Consider the following 18,070-nt stretch of genomic DNA (forward strand, 5'->3'; position numbering starts at 1 on the left):
GTTTACTTACTTTTGATACTCTTGAGAAAATCAAGTTTAGCTTTAAATTTCACACACCACAACTTTTTCTTCCCCTACTGATGTGTTTGCTCTGTTTGTTGAATAATATTGTTCAGGAACTTCAACCCAATGGATCTTTTTGGAGAGAAACACAAATAAGACCAGCCAATGCTTCCAGTACCAGAACAAAAATAATCTGGGATGGGAATTTCACAGCCTTTCGAAGTTGCCCCCACTAAGCACAAGATTTACAGTCACTGTCCAGATGAAGTTATGTAATTAAATTAGATAATGAGGGCTCTTAGATATTTCTAACAATGATAAAAGCAGCTATCCTACTACAGATGAATATGCAAAAAAATGGTTTTCAACAACACTTTATTGAAGCACTTCAAAATTATCACAATGATACATGTTGCCTTTAACAGAATAAAACCTGTCATGTCATAATTAAAAGGCACTAATCCTGGCACAAAGGTCTACTTACCCACCTTCCACTGGGGGGGAAATAAAATCAAGTATTTCACTTCTCCTTTTAAAGAGTATGTGCAAAGCCCCTCTGAGTGCCATTCTGTGTTTGCCACTGGAGTGACATGTAAAAGAAAACCCGTTTCACCAAGCCACACTGAACAGGCAGCAGCTGCAGCCCTAATGCAACACAGCACTCTCAAGGTCATGGTCTGGTGAGACAAGCTCTTCTGCACTCACGTTTTGGGAACTAAAGCCCTGAAGCTCAGGCACTCACACATTATTTCTCCTTTAACACGACTCGCTGTCCGTGTCAGCTCAGAAACACAGCCAAGCATCCTGCTGTGCAGCCCTTTTTGGGATCCACGCTGCAGGGGCAGGGCAGGGGAGCAGTGCTGGGCATGCAGGGGGAGCACAGGTCCTGCACAAAGCAAACCAGGACGTGCCACTGCACAGCCACAAACGACAAAGGAAACCTCAGGGAGTTCAAAGTTTGATAATCCTGCTAAGCCATACCTCAGGTTATTACAGATCCCTGCACAACACTCCTAGATTCAACAGAGAGACTGTTTAAGGCATTTTCTTTGGCCTTTACTTTTACCATAAAGTGAAGATTATGCAGTTTGATATGTCAGCACCCAAAATCTTTCCAACCTGTTTCCACCGAGATGCAAAGAGAAAACATAAAATCATTGAGAAATTGGATTATTGGATGCTGGAACAGCTCCACATTGGTGCATCTTTCCTGTTGCCAAGGGGTGGGACGGAGCTGCTCTGTGCAGCTGCCCAGCCCTCAGCTGTCCCTGGGTGATGGGAACTCCCCTGCTCTGTAACTGCACTTCAAGGAACCACCATCCACACTGAAGCTGGGAGGACAGCGACATTCCAAGGATAACTCTCCTGCAATTCAAGGAAACAATTCCTCCAGTTCCCTTTTCAAACAAAAGGTACCTGTCAAGTTTCTCGAGGGCAGAAACAGAACAAGTGCAGCCCTGTGCACTGGAATCAAACAGCCACTCTGAGGGCTCCTGCCTGCCACAGGAGAGACCAGGGGCATCTGGCAGAGCAGTACCACAACAGCTGTGAAATGCACCTGGGGGCATTTTGGGGAGTGCTGCAAATGCACCTTTTAGAACACACACATCATAAGGGGCCCCTGTGTCTTTCCCTGCTATTTACACCTAGAAACAGAAACTGGTACTGAAATACCACATCAAGCAAAGAGCTGTGGGCCAGTTCATACCACAGCTGACTTACTGATGACTGCTACTGCTACACACCAACCAGGCTGACAAGGCTTGGTGCACCAACACTGTTTCCAGAATGGTGTCTAGAGACATTTTACTTTGACTATGAACTGCAGGGAGCTTGTTTTGCATGCAGGAAACTCCCAAAGAAATATGCACAGGAAATTTAACAGGTCACTCACTAGTCCTTCCCACCAGCCAAGTCACACACGAAGGATGCTCAAAGACCTGCACTCAAAACTAACCTGATACAGCTCAGTAAGTTTGAAAGCTTACATGGAGACAGGCCTGAAACAAGACATCCAATTTCTTACCATTAATTGGAAGATGCTTACAGGCAGTCCTACTAATTAATCAGCATCCTAAGAGAAATTGATACAAGAACCTTTGGGATGAACAGTCAGTGAAACTTCAGATTAAAGTCACAGCAGAGATTTTGTTCAAGACCTCAGTCAACAAAAACCTCACTTTGCACTGAAATAAGAATCCTTCTGCTTTAATTGCCAGTGAATGATCGGGCACTGCAAGATCTGACACCTGTACTAGTAAAACAAAGATTTCACTCTAGGCTTGACACAAGAACCAAGATTGCAGACAGCATTTCTCTCCTGAAAACAGAGCTCCAGAAGGCTGCCCTTACTTCAGACCCTGCAGCTGACCAGTGCTTTCCATACAAATAAAAAAGCCCTGCAATCTGCTCAGACTATCTGAGCCTGCTCAGGTGAGGTGAGCAAGCCCCAGGCCTCAAAGGGAATTTTGTGAGCATGTCACTGGAATAGTTGAACCACAGAATATAAATCAGCTCAGGTATTTACCAATCCTTCTTCCCCCACTGTAATCTTTGGCAGAGGAGATAGACATCCCATTGTGTTTTTCCATTATTTCAGCCACATCAACTCAGGCAGTTAAGTGTCAATACAACCCTCAAAACATAAGTTTATTGAATAAAGCTGAAGAGCAGTAAACCAACATATGCATCCACCTAAATAAAAAAAAATCACGTATTTACAAAGTTCAGTAATTGTATAAGTTGTTCACATGCAGAGAGTAATGCACAGGTTAACAATTGGTAGTGTTTGGATGCCATAAACGCAGAAAGCAGTGAAGTAGATAAACACCAAACACATCAAGTTTAGCTATAGGCCAGTTAACTAAACAGTGACCTGGTCCCCCACAAAGATTCACACATTCTAGTTTAGTTTCCTTATTATAGGCACAAGCAAATTTGCTAAATAAAAGTAACTGTAGCAGTTCTGGTGAACTCGGGACTACAGCAGCAGGTTAATACACCCTCTCCTCTACAGCACCAGAGTATGGATTAATTGAAACCATGCTTGAGAGAACTAAAAGGGGACAAAAAGTCAAAGTGTAACTTCAGACTGAAGGCAGGCAGCGTGTAGTGTCTGTGCAGCAGTGCCAGAGCTGGGACACACAGTAAGGCCATGGCAGTCTGCATGAACACTGGCTCTCAGAAGGGAGGGGGACAAAGCTGCTCCCAGCCCGGGGCTCCCAGGGATGCAAACCACCTGGAGCTGAGCAATCACACACAGTGTGAGGCAACACAAGCAGCTGCACCATGGATCTGCACACACGAGTAGCTACAGACACTGCTGGATGAACAAACCAGTCTTAACAAGGCTGTCCCTTTTAATATGCTGAAGTCACTGAGAAAGTAAAGCTACAGAAACATTACGGTCTGGAGTTTATACACACTTCCCTAAGCTGCAGGAGCTAGTCAAGAGACAGGATCAATTCATTGGATCTCTTGTGCTTTGACACAGCAAAACATTTCCTTGCATCTGACAGGCTTTGCACGTGGTTACATCGAGAAAGCAGGAGGGTCTAGAGTTGTCACAATAGCCCAGGTATTCCATAGCACCAGGTGAAACTGTGCCCAGCCATTCCAGGAGCAGGAGAGACACTGACAATTACACACAGATTGTGCTAAAGGTCAACAACTGCCTCGATACAAGAGCATCAGTAATTTGGGTGTCATGCAGCTGCTCAGAATGCATGTTCTCATTTCAGAGAGAGACCATGAGTATCTGGAGATAGAAAAATGTATTTGAACACAGCCTGATGTTCCTAGCGATTTGTTTTCATGCTGGAATACTCCAATTTTTGGAAGTTTGACAGAACAGTCCATTCCCATCCCCCACATAAATGTTAAACAGAAGCAACAGAATGATTTTAAACAGATGACTTTCCTAATTCATCATGAGAGTTTTCTTTTTCAAGTGACAGGATCTCAGCTGTAGATTAGTGGTGCTGATCTATGCCTTGTGCTCCCCTCTGCAAACAGTTTCCATTTCTCTGCTTACATACACACATCACATGCATTTGTGAGATCAGTCAGAATCCCACAACTCACGCTTAAATGTTTTCTAACTACTGTATGTGGCATCTTACAGAATCTTAATGCTGTCAAGCATCAGCAATTTCAAGCCACTAAACACTAGAAATAAAACACTTGCTGAAAATCATATAAAAACCTGGCCCTGAAAAACCAGAACAGAGTGTACCATCATAGTTAACATGGTAGAGATATTGTCTTTAAAAAGCCCCCCACCACAACCCTCCCACCACAGATGGTTGTAAAATAAATATTTGTGCTGACTTTATCATGACAACTCTAGTTGTTTTGTGACAGAATAGGAATACAAGTCTTCAGCAGTGCACATGAGAAATGAACCGTGAAAAGGCAGATTCTTGATACAGGATTTTTGGGTAGTATCTCATTATGGAGGGAAGTGGACAATTGAGATTATGGCCAACTGGTACTGGAGATTCCAGGAAGACTTCAGCTTCTTCTAGATTTTGAATGCTGAATAAGCCACTGAAGCGTGATATCTACAGGGAGAGAGAAGAGAAGTTCCACATTCAGGTGTCTGTATTGGTATACGTGGCAAGGCTCTGGTATTCCAGTGTCCCAAAGACAGGGCAGGAATATCCAAACCCTTCTCTAGAGGATAGTTCAGGGCAGATGAACACAATGGTTCTTTAGGATGTTTGCTGTCCATGCTTTGATCCTGTAACTGTTAAGCATCCTTTAGGTAACAGTGACAGGCACTGCCCCACACGTCCTGGTTCCTCAGCTCTGTCCCTCTCCAGGAATAAGATATTCCTTCATGGAACACTTCACCGTGGCTCCAATCATTAGTTTTAGGCCAGCACTGCTCTGCTCAGCCAGCCTGCAGCTCCTCCCCTGATGAGAACAAAGCTGGTTTAGCCCTGTGGTCCAAGGCATCCTGCTCCTCCCTGCCTGGAGGCTCTCCTAAGGAAGGGAAAGGCCCTGGCTCCCCTCCAGCAGCTCCTTCCCCAGAGCCTCAGTGATGCTCAGCTGTGCTGGGAGCCTGGTGTGGATCTCCACAGGAGGGAGTCTCTGCTTCCTTCCAACATGTCTGAACCTTTAACTGATGCTAAGGTGACAGGGGCTTCTTGGAAGCCACATCTGCTCCACAGATTATTCAGTTTTTCTAGAAAGAAGCTTTTTTCCCTCTAAAGCCATCCTGGTATCCTTCAGAGCTTCTCCTGGAACATCACCCTGTAGTTTCCTCATCAGCAAACTCCCATTACCCTGGCAAAGCACCAGTGTCAATCTCATGGAAGACATCAGGAAAAGGGTGGAAAGTGTTGTTAAATTCTGTTTTCACTTCAGTTTACTAACAAATCTTGTGGCAAATACCAGAAGAGATCACAGGACATGGTTTCTCCTTTGAACTCCACAAGTTCTGAAGCATTTGATGTGTGTGCCTGGAAAAGGCACTGTTTGGCTTTAGGGAACGGGGACTGGCAGATGCCACAACACAAACTGATAACACAGCAAGGAAGGTGATTATTTCAAGGGAATAATCTTGGGGGAAAACTTGCTGCAAGTACTTGGCATCCTGACTAAGTGAGGCAGAGGTAAGAGCACCTGACAAAAGTATAAAATCATTCAGGCCATGCTCATAGACTAGTCAGCTCTTTCCTGCAAACTGACTGAAGAAAGGAGCAGATTTCACAGGGATTGGCATTTTTTGGTAACTACAACACCTAAAACTTTAACAGCACTCAGGCTTCCTCACTGCCATCAGGAGTTAAGCTGAATTTAACCCATACACTCACACACTGGTCTTTGATTTGTTCCTGGTTTCCTGAAGACAGGAAGTTTGTGTTTAAGAAGTTACAATCCCCCCAATCCATCCTCTGACAGCACTTCATAATTCTCAGTGGTTTGGGTTAATAGTTACCTATATTATCTTTCTCTTTGCAAGAAATTGAGTAGCAGCAGATTTCTCTGTCCTGAATAGCAGCAAGGTTCCTAGGAAAGACAGAACATTACATGAAATGTCACACGTTTCACTGACACAAGGGCTCTTACTGACAATCTGAGCTGTTCCTCTTCCCCTTCCCCACACAACCAGCTCTGTACAATATTCAGTTACCTGCTGCTGCTGGGTTCTCTACTCATAAATGCAAGCTTCCTGATCTAATAACAACCCTATGTGCATAAATTCATTGAGAAAGAGAAATGTTTCTTAGCAAGGGTTAGACTTACATCTTTTCAATTAGCTGTTTCTCATCCAAAGCATTAGGAAGGTCTCTCTTATTTCCAAGTACTAGAACCTGAAATCCGGAGAAGGAAATGGTTGTGGCTTTGCTTAAAAAAGTCCCAAAGCAAACAGACAAAAACCCCAACCAAAACCAGAAAACCAACAAACTTCAAGGGAGCCTCATGAGCAGTGTGCATCTGCCTATTAAATCTAATGGAATGAGATATTCACTTAAACCAGATCAAGAAAGAAGACTGACCTAGTCACAGGGAAAGAGGGGGTACAAATAAACTGTTCTGTGCAAAGAGCAAGCAAGAGAATATGTCAGCTGATAAATCTCAGGACACTTGCAACACACTCATCTGAGATTCCCCAAACTTACTCTACACTTCTGTACTACACTGTGATTAACTTTTAGTCAATAGCTCAAACTAATTCTGTGGAATCCTCTAAATTACTATTTCAATTGTATTTATTATGTTTTAGGAACACGGAGTGAAATAAGACCACTGAAGGTCAAAAACTGGTTTAAGGCACTGGGGGCAGGTATTGGCTTATACCAGTAATGTTGGACTTTATAATTCAGAGTTCAAGGCAGACTTCAGAGTTGCTCAAGTGATGCACAGACATTTAATGGTGTTTAAGGTGATGTTACTTACAGGGATTCCTTGTAACTGGGGCTTATCTAGAAGATTGTGCAGCTCATTCCGAGAGGCTTCTATTTTGTCACGATCTGCAGCATCTACCATGTAGCTTTAAAGAGAATTTCAGGTTAGGTCAGTGACACTGAGCTCCTGCACAAACATCACTCTTTCCTTTACACTGCCAGGTTTGAGCACACTCAACGAGGCTTGCAACAAAGCTAGGACTTCTGAGCAAAGAATTTAGTTCTTAAAAAAAAAAGTTCTCTAAGACCAAGGCAGAAGGAAGATACTGTGGGTTAGCACTGCCACCCAGTTCAGACAGGGAGGAGTTAGTACTCCAGATCAGACACTGATAAAACCCATTCTGAGCCCTGACCTTAAGGGTGAACAAGGTCAGTGTGGCTGCAGTGAGGGTTCAGAATCACAAGGAGAACTACAGAGTCAGGCATGCAGGGCTAGGAAGGCTCCCAGAGAAGAGCAGCCTGTGAAGGAAGCAGAGCTGAAGGAAGGACACTTACACAATAGCATTAACTCCTCTGCAATATCGCTCCCACATGCTTCGGAATCGGGGCTGCCCTCCTATATCCCAAATCTTGAGACAAGGGGAGAAAGACAATTTAGCCATGCACTGTGTTTAAACATGTCAGGCAAAGATAAGACAAGAAATCACTACAGTTTTTCCTTCCTCCTTATGCAGCTGCTTGACCCCTCCCATGTGAAAACAGGAATAATGCCTTGCACAGCTGCTCAGAGCTTAGGGCCCAACAGCAGGAGGTGCAAACGGGAGCACCTTGCACCAGATGCAAGAACATCCTCTGGATGAAAGTTACACACTGAGCTACACAAGAAAATACAATGTATTCACCTAAAAAACTTCGCCTTAAGCAAAGTTATAAGAAGGAAAGCAGCATCTCTGGGCCTCAAGCACTCAGATCTAAGCCAGACAGCATTATCACAGCTGTGCTTTAACTAGTCCATGAACCTGGGAATCACACACAGATTCTCATTTCAGAAACTCCATAAATAAACATAAATGTCTTCTTAAGCTACGCAACAGATTTAGCTGAGCCTCTTCAGTGTTCTATATTTGCCTCAAGGCTGGAAACAAAACAGAGCAAGCATATACATTTCAAACTAGAACTAAAGAAAACAGTCAACAATGGCAACATACCTTTATTGTAACATTACCCTTTGTAACTTTCCTCATGTTGAAGCCCACAGTAGGAATCATATCTTCACTGAATTGACCTGACTGGAAAAAAGAAAAAAAAAAAGAGAAAGTTAAATTTAGTGCTTATCTGACACAGCTGGTTTACATAGTAAAATATCACAAGCTTTTCCGAACCATTTGCCTTCCAACTGAAGGTTTTACGGCCAAGAAGTCATGGATGTTAAATCCACGTGTACTGGAGCTTGTGTCAAGTCAGACAACTCATTTCTTACAAGCACTGAAATAATTTTTCAAACCTTGAAGCAGGCAGGGGAGCAAAGTCACTTGGGAAAGTGCTTTGCACAGCTTAGCACATGGACAGCCAGGGCTGGAAAGGGAAGAGACATTCCCCTCCTTCTGCTGGAGCCAGACCTGCATGTCGGGATCTCCCAGTTACCTGGGAGCTAGAAATATCCACGAGGGCTCCCTCTGATGCAAGCTGCTCTCTGGCCAGCATTTGCAGCAATAAATCACTCTTGTGGAGAAGCCTCCAACCCACAGCGATGGGGTGACTCCCTGAGCAGTGTAAAAGGCTGCAGAGTGGAAGGACCTGCCGGGTCAGCCTCCTGCCAGGCCACTGCCCAATGTGTGCAGCAGTGGCAAATGCAGCTCCAGAGGATCTGAGCTGCTTTCCAGCAGCACTCCCAGCTGGGACAGACCTGCTGCAAGCAGCACTGCACTGAGAGCTTCCCCAGTGGTGGATTTTTACTGTCTGTAACGCTTCCATCTGCAGCAGCTTGACAACCAAGTTCCCAACTATCTCCTGCAGCCATAACAAGAGTTTTCAACACTACTACAGATTTCTCCCTTGGCTGTTTGGCAGAAGGTGAATCAGCCACAGTGGCCATTATGAAGCTCACTACATCCATTATGTGTAATAGAACCAGACAGTCAAGCACATTTGGAAAAATAAGGGTTGATTCCAAAGCATTCAGTTGTTTAATTAGGGTTTGGTATCACAGCAGCAAAGTCTGCATCTCTCCCCTGACATTGGCCAGAGAAGTTTCCTGGGGTTCAAAGCCTTGTGGGATCTCTGAAGCAGACACACCACCCCAGAATTAGGGCCTGATGCCCCCAAGCTGCAAGGAGCAACTAAGCCTGGCCAGGTGGCCATGGAGGGCAACAGCTCCTGGCTTCTATCAGGAACAGTGTGGCCAGCAGGACCAGGGCTGCACGAGGAGCCTGGGTCAGATCCTGAAGCACTGCTTCAGAAGCCACTCTACCCCTCCAACGTGGCAGGGTGAGTGCCCAATGAGAACGCCAGTCCAGGAGCTGCCCATTCCTGCCCAAAATGCCACGGCCTGAGCTGCCCATTGCAGCCAGAGTGACCAGCACAGCTCAGAGCCCGTGGTCAGCTCTGCTGCCACGCCTGGGGCAGCTCAGTCCAGCTCCTCAAACACATCTTGCCTCTGAAGGGTCACTTGCCACGTTGCTCAAGCACCACAGCATTCCTGCCTCCACATTCCTGCCTCCACAGTCACACCCCACACCCACAGCTCCCATCCCAGTGGCTCCCAAGCACTCCCTGAGCCTCCATCTCTGTGCTGCTGAGCCTTACCCCAGATGCTGCCAACTATTCCCACTCAGATCCTTCCAGACCCTTCTCTCGAGAGCTGTTCTTATCAATAGGAACACACATTCCAGGAACCTCCTGGACTCATCACCTCCCTGCTGGGTTTATTTCCAGCAGACCTGTGGGAAGCTGAGGTCCCCTATGAGAACAAGGCCTAGCCACGCTGAGACTTCAGCTCACCAGCAGCTTAAGGAGGATTTTGGTGCCTCTTCATCCTGGGCCGGTGGTCTAGAAGAGACTCCCACCAGGATATCTGCCTTGGCCTTCCCCCTGATTCCTACCCATAAACAATTTTATCATGACCCTCATCAAGCTCGAGGCTGTGCAAACACTCCCTGCCCATCCCTGAGGAGTTTACAGCCCTCCCTTGCAGCACTCCCTGTGCCAGTCATCCCACTAATTGCAGCGCGTTCAGGACCAATTTCATGATCTCCCACTGCTCTTTCAGCATGCAGATTCCTGCAGATTGGAGCAGCACTTCATTTACCACATCTTTAATGTAATGTTGAAATTACTGTGACCCACCACAGGGAAACTTTTACAGAATCTTCAGGAAAGCTGCTGCATCTTATTCCTTCCCAAGTGTTCTCTACCCACGCTGCACATCCCCAAACTTGTTTTGACTTGCTTAAAACCTCAAAACCTTAAAACTGCAGTCGCTCAGTTGAGTTTCAGCTGCCTGTTCTCTGCTTTGCAGAGGGACGATCCCGAGCTGACCTGGTCATATGGGTCAGCTCAGGTCCTCACTTGAAAGACCTTCCCCTGATGGGAGTGTGGGTGCTCACAGGCACTGGACCCAAAGGAAGCTTTTGGAAGTCCCCTTCTCTTTTAAGACAGGTCAAAAATCGGTTAAAACGATTGTAAAGGATTGTAGCAGCAGACAGTGATCTCCTTTGATGGATTCTGCTACTACATTCAATTGCCTTGGCCCAGAAACTGTTCTCTACAGTCAGAATTTAGAGGGCTTTTGTTTACTACCTCCTCAGAGGAAAACAGCAAGGAATTCAGCTTCAACTTAGAGTATTCATATGCAAAAGCTACTCGAAGAGCAGAACAAAAGGAACATACTTTTACTAGCAGTCACTTGGTTTGAATCAGGCTTCCCTCCCAGAGCAGAGTACTCGATGCTATCACTGTGTGCTCACAGTCAGATGCTTTTCCCTGAAACACCAGCTTTAAAACAAGTTTGATACACACAGCAATATTCTCAGTTCCCGATGGGAAAGTCTTTGGCTGTTGTCACACACAGCAGCACTGCTCAAACGCTCATCAAGGACAGCAGGAGTAGGCGCTGACAAATCCAGCAGCGCCTTGTTTTCAGCGCTGGTGCCACCCCAGCGGGCAGAGCCTGACCTCCCTGCAGGGCTCCTGGAGCTGTCCCAGCAGGGATTCTGGTGGAAGCCTCAGCCCCGAGGTCACACAGACCACACAGCACCAGCAAAAACCCAAGGTCACCAAACAAAGTTAACACCAAGCTGCGTGGGAGATAAGGGTCAGGGAGACTAAACAGCCAATTTCAGAGGCTAAGAGCCTCCAGGATTAATCCTTCAGCCTCCTGGTTTAAAAGATGCTCCCTCCAAAGGTCCTGGAGAACCCAAACATGAGATTTTAGTGCAGCATGAACCCACTTACCCAGATGAGTACTTATGTTGGATAAGGATTATTCAGAGCAGCAAAACTGCATCCAGGCTGAACTAAGGGACTTTATTCCATGGATCAGTGTGGGTGCAGCTCACCTGTATCAGCACTAATTCAGACTGCAGCATTTCTGAACAAGCCAGCTACAGGTACAGTTCCTTTCCCAGAGGAAAATTTAGGACAAGTGTTTAACTTGCCATCCCCTGACATTCCAGAAGTGTAGAAAGGATGCAAGTTCAGTCTCTTTTTTAATTTAATATTACAACAACCTTATTAAACCTACCATTTCCAGTTGTCTTGAGTCAAACCATAAACCAAACAAAACACATTTGGGTTTCTTCATCTGCCTCTCCAAAACCATAAGCTACAGGCAGAAATTCAAATTCCAGGGAGTTATGGAATGGTAGAGTGGTTTCAACTGGGAGGAACCTCAAAGCCCATCCAGTTCCACCCCCTGCCATGGGCAGGGGCACCTTCCACTACCCCAGACTGCTCCAAGCCCTGTCCAGCCTGGCCTTGGACAACTCTAGGGACTGTCAGCCCCCTAAGCAGCTTGATTCTGATTCCACAGCCTGCACAAGGACATTCTTTATCATCAGAGAAGGTCAGGGCAGCCTTTAGTTTGCATCTCATAAAGCTGACATGACTCACTACTGTTAAAGGATCCATTTCTTCATACAGATTTCGTTATTACACAGCAAAGATTGTTTTATCTTTAATCACAATACTTTTCATCCAGCTAGATGAGATCACAAACAAGCTTAACCAACTAGGAGACAACACCAGTGGAGTATGGAATCCAGCCAGGACACTCCCAATCCACCTGAACCAGAGTATTACATCAAACCCTGCTGCTCATCCCTAAAAATTTATTTCTTTCCACACTAAGAAAAAATGCTTCATGTCTCCAAAATGTCTTCTTAAAAAACTTATTTAAAAAGCAGTGCAATTTTAGCATTCTATCAAGCTACCCCTACACTAAGCCTCCTCTGCAACACTCATAGTCTCAACCAAGCAGTGCCTCATAAATGGACAAATCAACTTTCTACAGTCCAGCTTCCTTCTTTAGGAAATACTTCAGTGTTCCAGCTACTTATGATCCTGGTCAGAACCCTGAACTCCAGTTTAGAAGTTTCAATCCCTCAAAGGCTTCCCAACAGCACTTCCAGGAATGATTCCTGCAAAACCAAAACAGTGGTGTATGACAAGAAAAGGCATTTTTATTTCCCCAGCCCTGACTTCAATTGAATATTTAAAAGGACATAGACTACTTAGCAAATATCTACCATAAGGAAGGTATATGTCTTTCTAGAAGTCAGTCATGTAGTAGCTCAGGACATGAAATGTTTCTGACAGTCAAGAAAGTGTCCTTATCCAGATGTTGCTACTTAAAGCTCTGCCATTGCTTACAAAGTGCTCTGCAGGAACTCAGCACTAAGGTGGAAAAAGGAGATTCTGATTTCAGTCACCTGCTTTAGCCCACCTAGGGTACAGCAAGCAGGGCCTCAAAGAAAGGGTCTGAGTCACCTTCCAGGAGCTTTATTAGCTAATGAAGTGATGCAATGCATTTCAAGAGATTTCTGCCATTAAGAAACACTTCAAGTTTTATCAGCCTTCTCCCTTAGCCACGGTGTGTATGAAGTGACAACACATGAGATTTATGGCCTACCTGAGTGGTTCAAAAGGCATTAAAACAGCAGTGGAGCTCTTTAAAGCAGTATTTTTCTGCCCATTTCTGCCACCACTTCTTTGGTGCAGCTTCTTCGAGCCAAAATTACTTCTAACAGTCATGAGAACAGAAGGAAGTTGCAGCTCCCAGCTGGCCAAACGAATCTTTCGTTGATAGGCACTTCAGGAATTGCCTCTCTCTAGAAACCAGTCTCATTCCAAAATTAAAAATCCAACCACACTAATTCAGGCTCTGACACAAATCCTGAAAAAGGACCTTATTTACCCTGTCACCACAAACAGGTTGTGTTTAGCTCTTCAACCTGATAAGTGCATCAGGAAAGTCCAACTTCTTCCCACTCCTCCAGATCTCTGCTCGCTGACTATCAGCTCAATGAGCTTCAGTGTTCCAGTGCCAAACACCTGGATCAAGGATCAACCTTCCAGGCATCAGGCAGAACTTCCACAGAACCCCCAGGCCAGGCACTCTTCCATGCACTGTGTGGAGCTGCAGGAGCACCCTGGGGGCAGGCTCAGCTTACCTGAGCCGTGTTTCAGCAGCCTCCCAGGGCCAGCAGCCCCTCGTGCTCCCCACAGCAGCACAGCCACGGCTCCCAGCTCCAGCTGCCGGGCTCAGGGAACGCCAGGAGCTGCAAACAACACCAGATCCTGCAGAGGCTGTAAATAATGGGCACTTCCAGGGCTCGGCTCGGGAGCCGACAATTCCAGATGCGATCCTGGGATGACATGCAGTTTCTCTGAATAAGAACCACAGGCCATCCACATTAGGGAAATTAGGACCAGGAAGAAATGATATCCTCCCTTGTGAGCAAGTTTACTCATGCACATGGAAAACTTATGCTTAATATCTAATTAGAGACAGTGACTAATGCAGAGCCTTAGAAAAGCAGAAGCTGCATTAGCTGAATCCAGCTCTAATGAGATTTCACTGCTAACGTTGGGTTTTAAACGTTCTAATCAAACTGAACACAGGAGGGTTTGGGTTGGAAGGGACGTTCAAGACAATCCAGTGCCACCCCCTATCATGGGCAGGGACACCTTCCACTATCCCAGAGTGCTCCAAGCCCTATCCAGGGACACTTCCAGGGACCCAGGGGCAGCTACAGGTGCTCTGGGAACCTGTGCCAGGGCCTGCCCACTCCTATGGGGAAGGATTTATCCCTAATATCTAATCTGACCTCTCCATCTCTCAGTTCAAATCCATTCCCTCTTGTCCTCTCTCCAGGCCCTTGTTTAGTCTGATTACAAATCAAGTGTTTGTTTACACTGGAGGAAAAAACGTGATCAAAACCCGCCACCAATCTAGAAAAGGATTATTCTAGAACTGGACTGCTTGCCTCTCGTGGCCTGTCCACTTCAGCAGCAGTCAGGCCTCATACCAAGCTTCCCTGTGGAACTGGTTGAGTTTTCCCTCTAGTTCCACATGCCTGATTTGATGGGAAGAGATTACATTAGACATTTATGTTGGATTAAACTCACTGCTGTGGAGACTGGCAACATCTCTTGCTTAGGCAGCACACAACCTTCTAGGCCACACCAAGTTCCTGGTGTGCACTCCAGCCTTTAGAGCTGTCCTACGGGACATCTTGCTGTGTCATTCCTTTCATTTCAGTTTGAGGAATCCCAACAGCCTCATCCACCCAAACCACTAAGTGGCCTGCAGAGAGCAGTTGTTCTTTTCCTGCACTCATTCCCAAATGCAGACTCTGAACCAAAGTCAGTCAAGGAAGCAAATAAGAAGACAGCTGTGCATGCCTTGGACTGCACTGCTCTAAAAAGTGATTTTGCACTGGCAACTGAAGCTTATGCCATTATTTTGTTTAAACCAATAATACAGACCTAGCCAAACCCCCTCCCTCTGGTTTTTCGTGTAAAGACTCACCGGATTTCCTAATTAAAAGCTTCAGAAATGTGACCTGATGCTTCCAAACTAAACCAGCTAAGGAGGCTGTGTCAGCATGCTCAACAGCTTCCTCCTTCCCCAGGGTTTTGCAAGGCTCCCTGAATGGCACTCACTCAGATAAATGCCTGGGTGTGATCCTAACATGTGGCTGAAACCTTGCAAGATTCAACCCCCGCAGAGGAGGTTGGAAACAGACTCCAGCTTTACTTAGGGAAACTTTTCCCACTGGAGACAACTTAGATGGACTCGACTGATGTGCAGCCACCGCAGCTCTGACTGCTGCACATACCCACAGTGAGCTTCACAGGTAACTCCCCAAACTCCTGCTGCTGCTACTATACAGAAGCAAAGTGGTTTTTTCCATCCCAAGGAGGACTCCAGAGCATGAAAAGCCTGCAGAGAGCCCCCAGCTGCAGAAACACTCCAAGCAGTACCAGCTCAGCAGCCATAGATCAAGGCTGAACAACAATTTCAGAGCTCCATTTCTACAAATCCAAGCCAAGATGTATTGGCAAAGTGTGAAAGAAAAGGCTTTGGGCTTTCCTGGGTTACTCCAGCAACTTTTAGCTGACAACTAGTCAGAGAAGTTGCCTTTAATGAAGTAACCCATTTTCCATGATTATCAGGAAGCCCACTGAGTGTTCACACCTGAGCTACTCAAGGGCTTGGGTATGGTTTGCCAAGGTGTTTGTCAATGTGCAAGGATGATGCGTAACTGCAAGAGAATGAAAATCCTTTTCCCAGACACTAACCCATTCAACTGGCACTTAAATATATACATTCTTTACAAGTATTCCATGGTGCTAAGGAGACAGCATCAAGAACCAAAAGAGGAGGCGATGGTGTGCTCAGTCTAAAGCTGGAGACATCAGCTTTCTCATTCGAGGTGCACTGCACCCAGGTCACTCACATTGCCTGAGAAACCCAAAGATACCCTGGCTGCCCATTTCAGGAGCTGCCAAAGTCCAGCTTGTCTCCTGCAATGTTTTCCATCACATACATCAGCACAGCAGGACACTGATGAAGCTGAACACGCCATTTAGGCAAAGCCACTCTTTATCTCGTTCAACAATGGAAAAGCTTCGTGTAGGAGTATTCCCACACCCTTCCTTTACCTGCTCCAGGCACATCACCAGATCAGCAGGCCCCAGCGCAGCACCTTGCTGCTGATGGGCTCGTGCTTGTGAGCTGTACTCCTTAGCTAAGTTGTACCTTAAGAGAAAGGACATTATTTGACACGGTTTTCAGCAATCGATAAGCAAATACTTGAGAGGAGAACCGTGAGTGGGTGCTGACACCTAAATGATTTAGAACTACCGAAAAGCAGTCAAAGGCAGGCGGCAGCTGAAGACACACAATGTTATCTCCACATCTGCTAACAGAGCCCCGCCACACCGAACACCCTGACTCAAAGGCGCCTTCAGAGCCCGCTGTGGGGCCGAGCGGGTCCCATTCCACACGAAGCTTCACAAAACCCGGGCAGCCCCCCGGAGAGAGCTCACAGATGCTCCCCGCGGCCCGGCCCCGCTCCATCCCCGCTCCATCCCCGCGGCCCGGCCCCGTTCCATCCCCCCGGCCCCGCTCCATCCCCGCTTTATCCCCGCGGCCCGGCCCGGCTCCATCCCCGCTCCATCCCCGCGGCCCGGCGCGGCCCGGCTCCATCCCCGCTCCGTCCACCCAGCCCCTGCCCGGCCCGGCCCGGCCCGGCCCCGCTCACCGCGATGACGTTGACGAAGGTGGTCTTGCCCGAGTACTGCAGCCCCACCAGGGTCAGCTCCATCTCCTCCTTCCAGAAGAGCGAGCGGAACCAGTCGAGCAGCCGGGACAGCAGCGCCAACATCGTGGCGGCGGGCGGGCGGGCCGGGCCGGGGGCAGTGCGGGGTGGGCCGGGCGATGGCTCCGGCGGGCCGGGACGCTGCGGGCCGGGCTGTGCCGAGCCGGGCTGTGCCGAGCCGGGCGCTGCTCTCGGCCGCTCCGGGACAGCCGCGCTCGTCCGGGCCCGGCTCCCCCCGCCGCCCGCACGTGACGCCGCGCTCACCGGCCCCGCCGGCCCCGCCCCGCGCCGCAGCGGCCCCTGGCGGCGGGAGGACCGGGCCGGGCCGGGCCGGGCCGGGCGGGCCGGGCCGCCATGCTGGGTGTGGTGAGGGGGTGACCCCAATCCCACCATGCTGGGTGCTGTGAGGGGGTGACCCCAATCCCGCCATGCTGGGTGTGGTGAGGGGTGACCCCAATCCCACCATGCTGGGTGTGGTGAGGGGTGACCCCAATCCCGCCATGCTGGGTGCTGTGAGGGGGTGACCCCAATCCCGCCATGCTGGGTGCTGTGAGGGGGTGACCCCAATCCCGCCATGCTGGGTGTGGTGAGGAAGGGTCTGACCCCCCAATCCCGCCATGCTGGGTGCTGTGAGGGGGTGACCCCAATCCCGCCATGCTGGCTGTGGTGAGGGGGGTGACCCCAATCCCGCCATGCTGGGTGTGGTGAGGGGTGACCCCAATCCCGCCATGCTGGGTGTGGTGAGGAAGGGTCTGACCCCCCAATCCCGCCATGCTGGGTGTGGTGAGGGGTGTCCCCCAATCCCGCCATGCTGGGTGCGGTGAGGGGTGACCCCAATCCCGCCATGCTGGGTGCGGTGAGGGTGTCCCCCCAATCCCACCATACTGGGTGTGGTGAGGGGTGTCCCCCCAATCCCGCCATACTGGGTGTGGTGAGGGGGGTCCCCAATCCCTCCATGCTGGGTGTGGTGAGGGTGACACCCCCAATCCCACCATGCTGGGTGCGATGAGGGGGTGTGAACCCAATCCTGCCATGCTGGGTGTGGTGAGGGGGGTAACCCCAATCCCACCATGCTGGGTGAGGTGTGTCCCCCCAGTCCCACCATTTTGGGTATGGTGAGGAGGGGTCTGTCACCCCCAGTCCCACCATGCTGTGTGTGGTGACAATGAATGAAGAGTTCTAAATCAAGTTCTAAATCACACAGAAAAATTACATTTCCGAGCCAGAAAAAATGGGTGTCACAAATCTACTCTTCAGAACAGAGTAAAAGAGGTGTAAACCAACAGTTGGAATGGGATTGTGGAAGGGGGCATGACGGTCTGGGGGACGTGGATCTCATCGGGAGGATGCCCACACCCAGAGCAGCCCTTGCTCTGCCGGCCTGAGATC

General features: G+C 48.1%; 1 protein-coding gene across 2 annotated transcripts; it reads right to left on the bottom strand.

Moving 5' to 3' along the window:
• Positions 1-361: 361 nt before the first annotated feature.
• On the bottom strand, positions 362-16,915 carry ARL8B (ARF like GTPase 8B). Of its 2 annotated transcripts, none has more exons than XM_021528992.4 (7): positions 16,625-16,915; positions 8,066-8,146; positions 7,413-7,486; positions 6,910-7,003; positions 6,256-6,323; positions 5,948-6,018; positions 362-4,565 (listed from the first exon to the last, which is right to left on the bottom strand). In XM_021528992.4, exons 1-7 carry the CDS (start codon positions 16,745-16,747, stop codon positions 4,516-4,518), a joined length of 561 nt encoding a protein of 186 aa, XP_021384667.1. In that variant the 5' UTR covers positions 16,748-16,915; the 3' UTR covers positions 362-4,515. The 2 variants fall into 2 exon arrangements, with proteins under 2 accessions (XP_021384667.1, XP_085446386.1); XM_085590260.1 differs by lacking the exon at positions 16,625-16,915 and adding an exon at positions 16,023-16,236.
• Between the last annotated feature and the right edge of the window lie 1,155 nt (positions 16,916-18,070).

This window comes from Lonchura striata, chromosome 12, assembly GCF_050655825.1.
Source record: "Lonchura striata isolate lonStrDom1 chromosome 12, ASM5065582v1, whole genome shotgun sequence".
Taxonomy (NCBI): domain Eukaryota; kingdom Metazoa; phylum Chordata; class Aves; order Passeriformes; family Estrildidae; genus Lonchura; species Lonchura striata.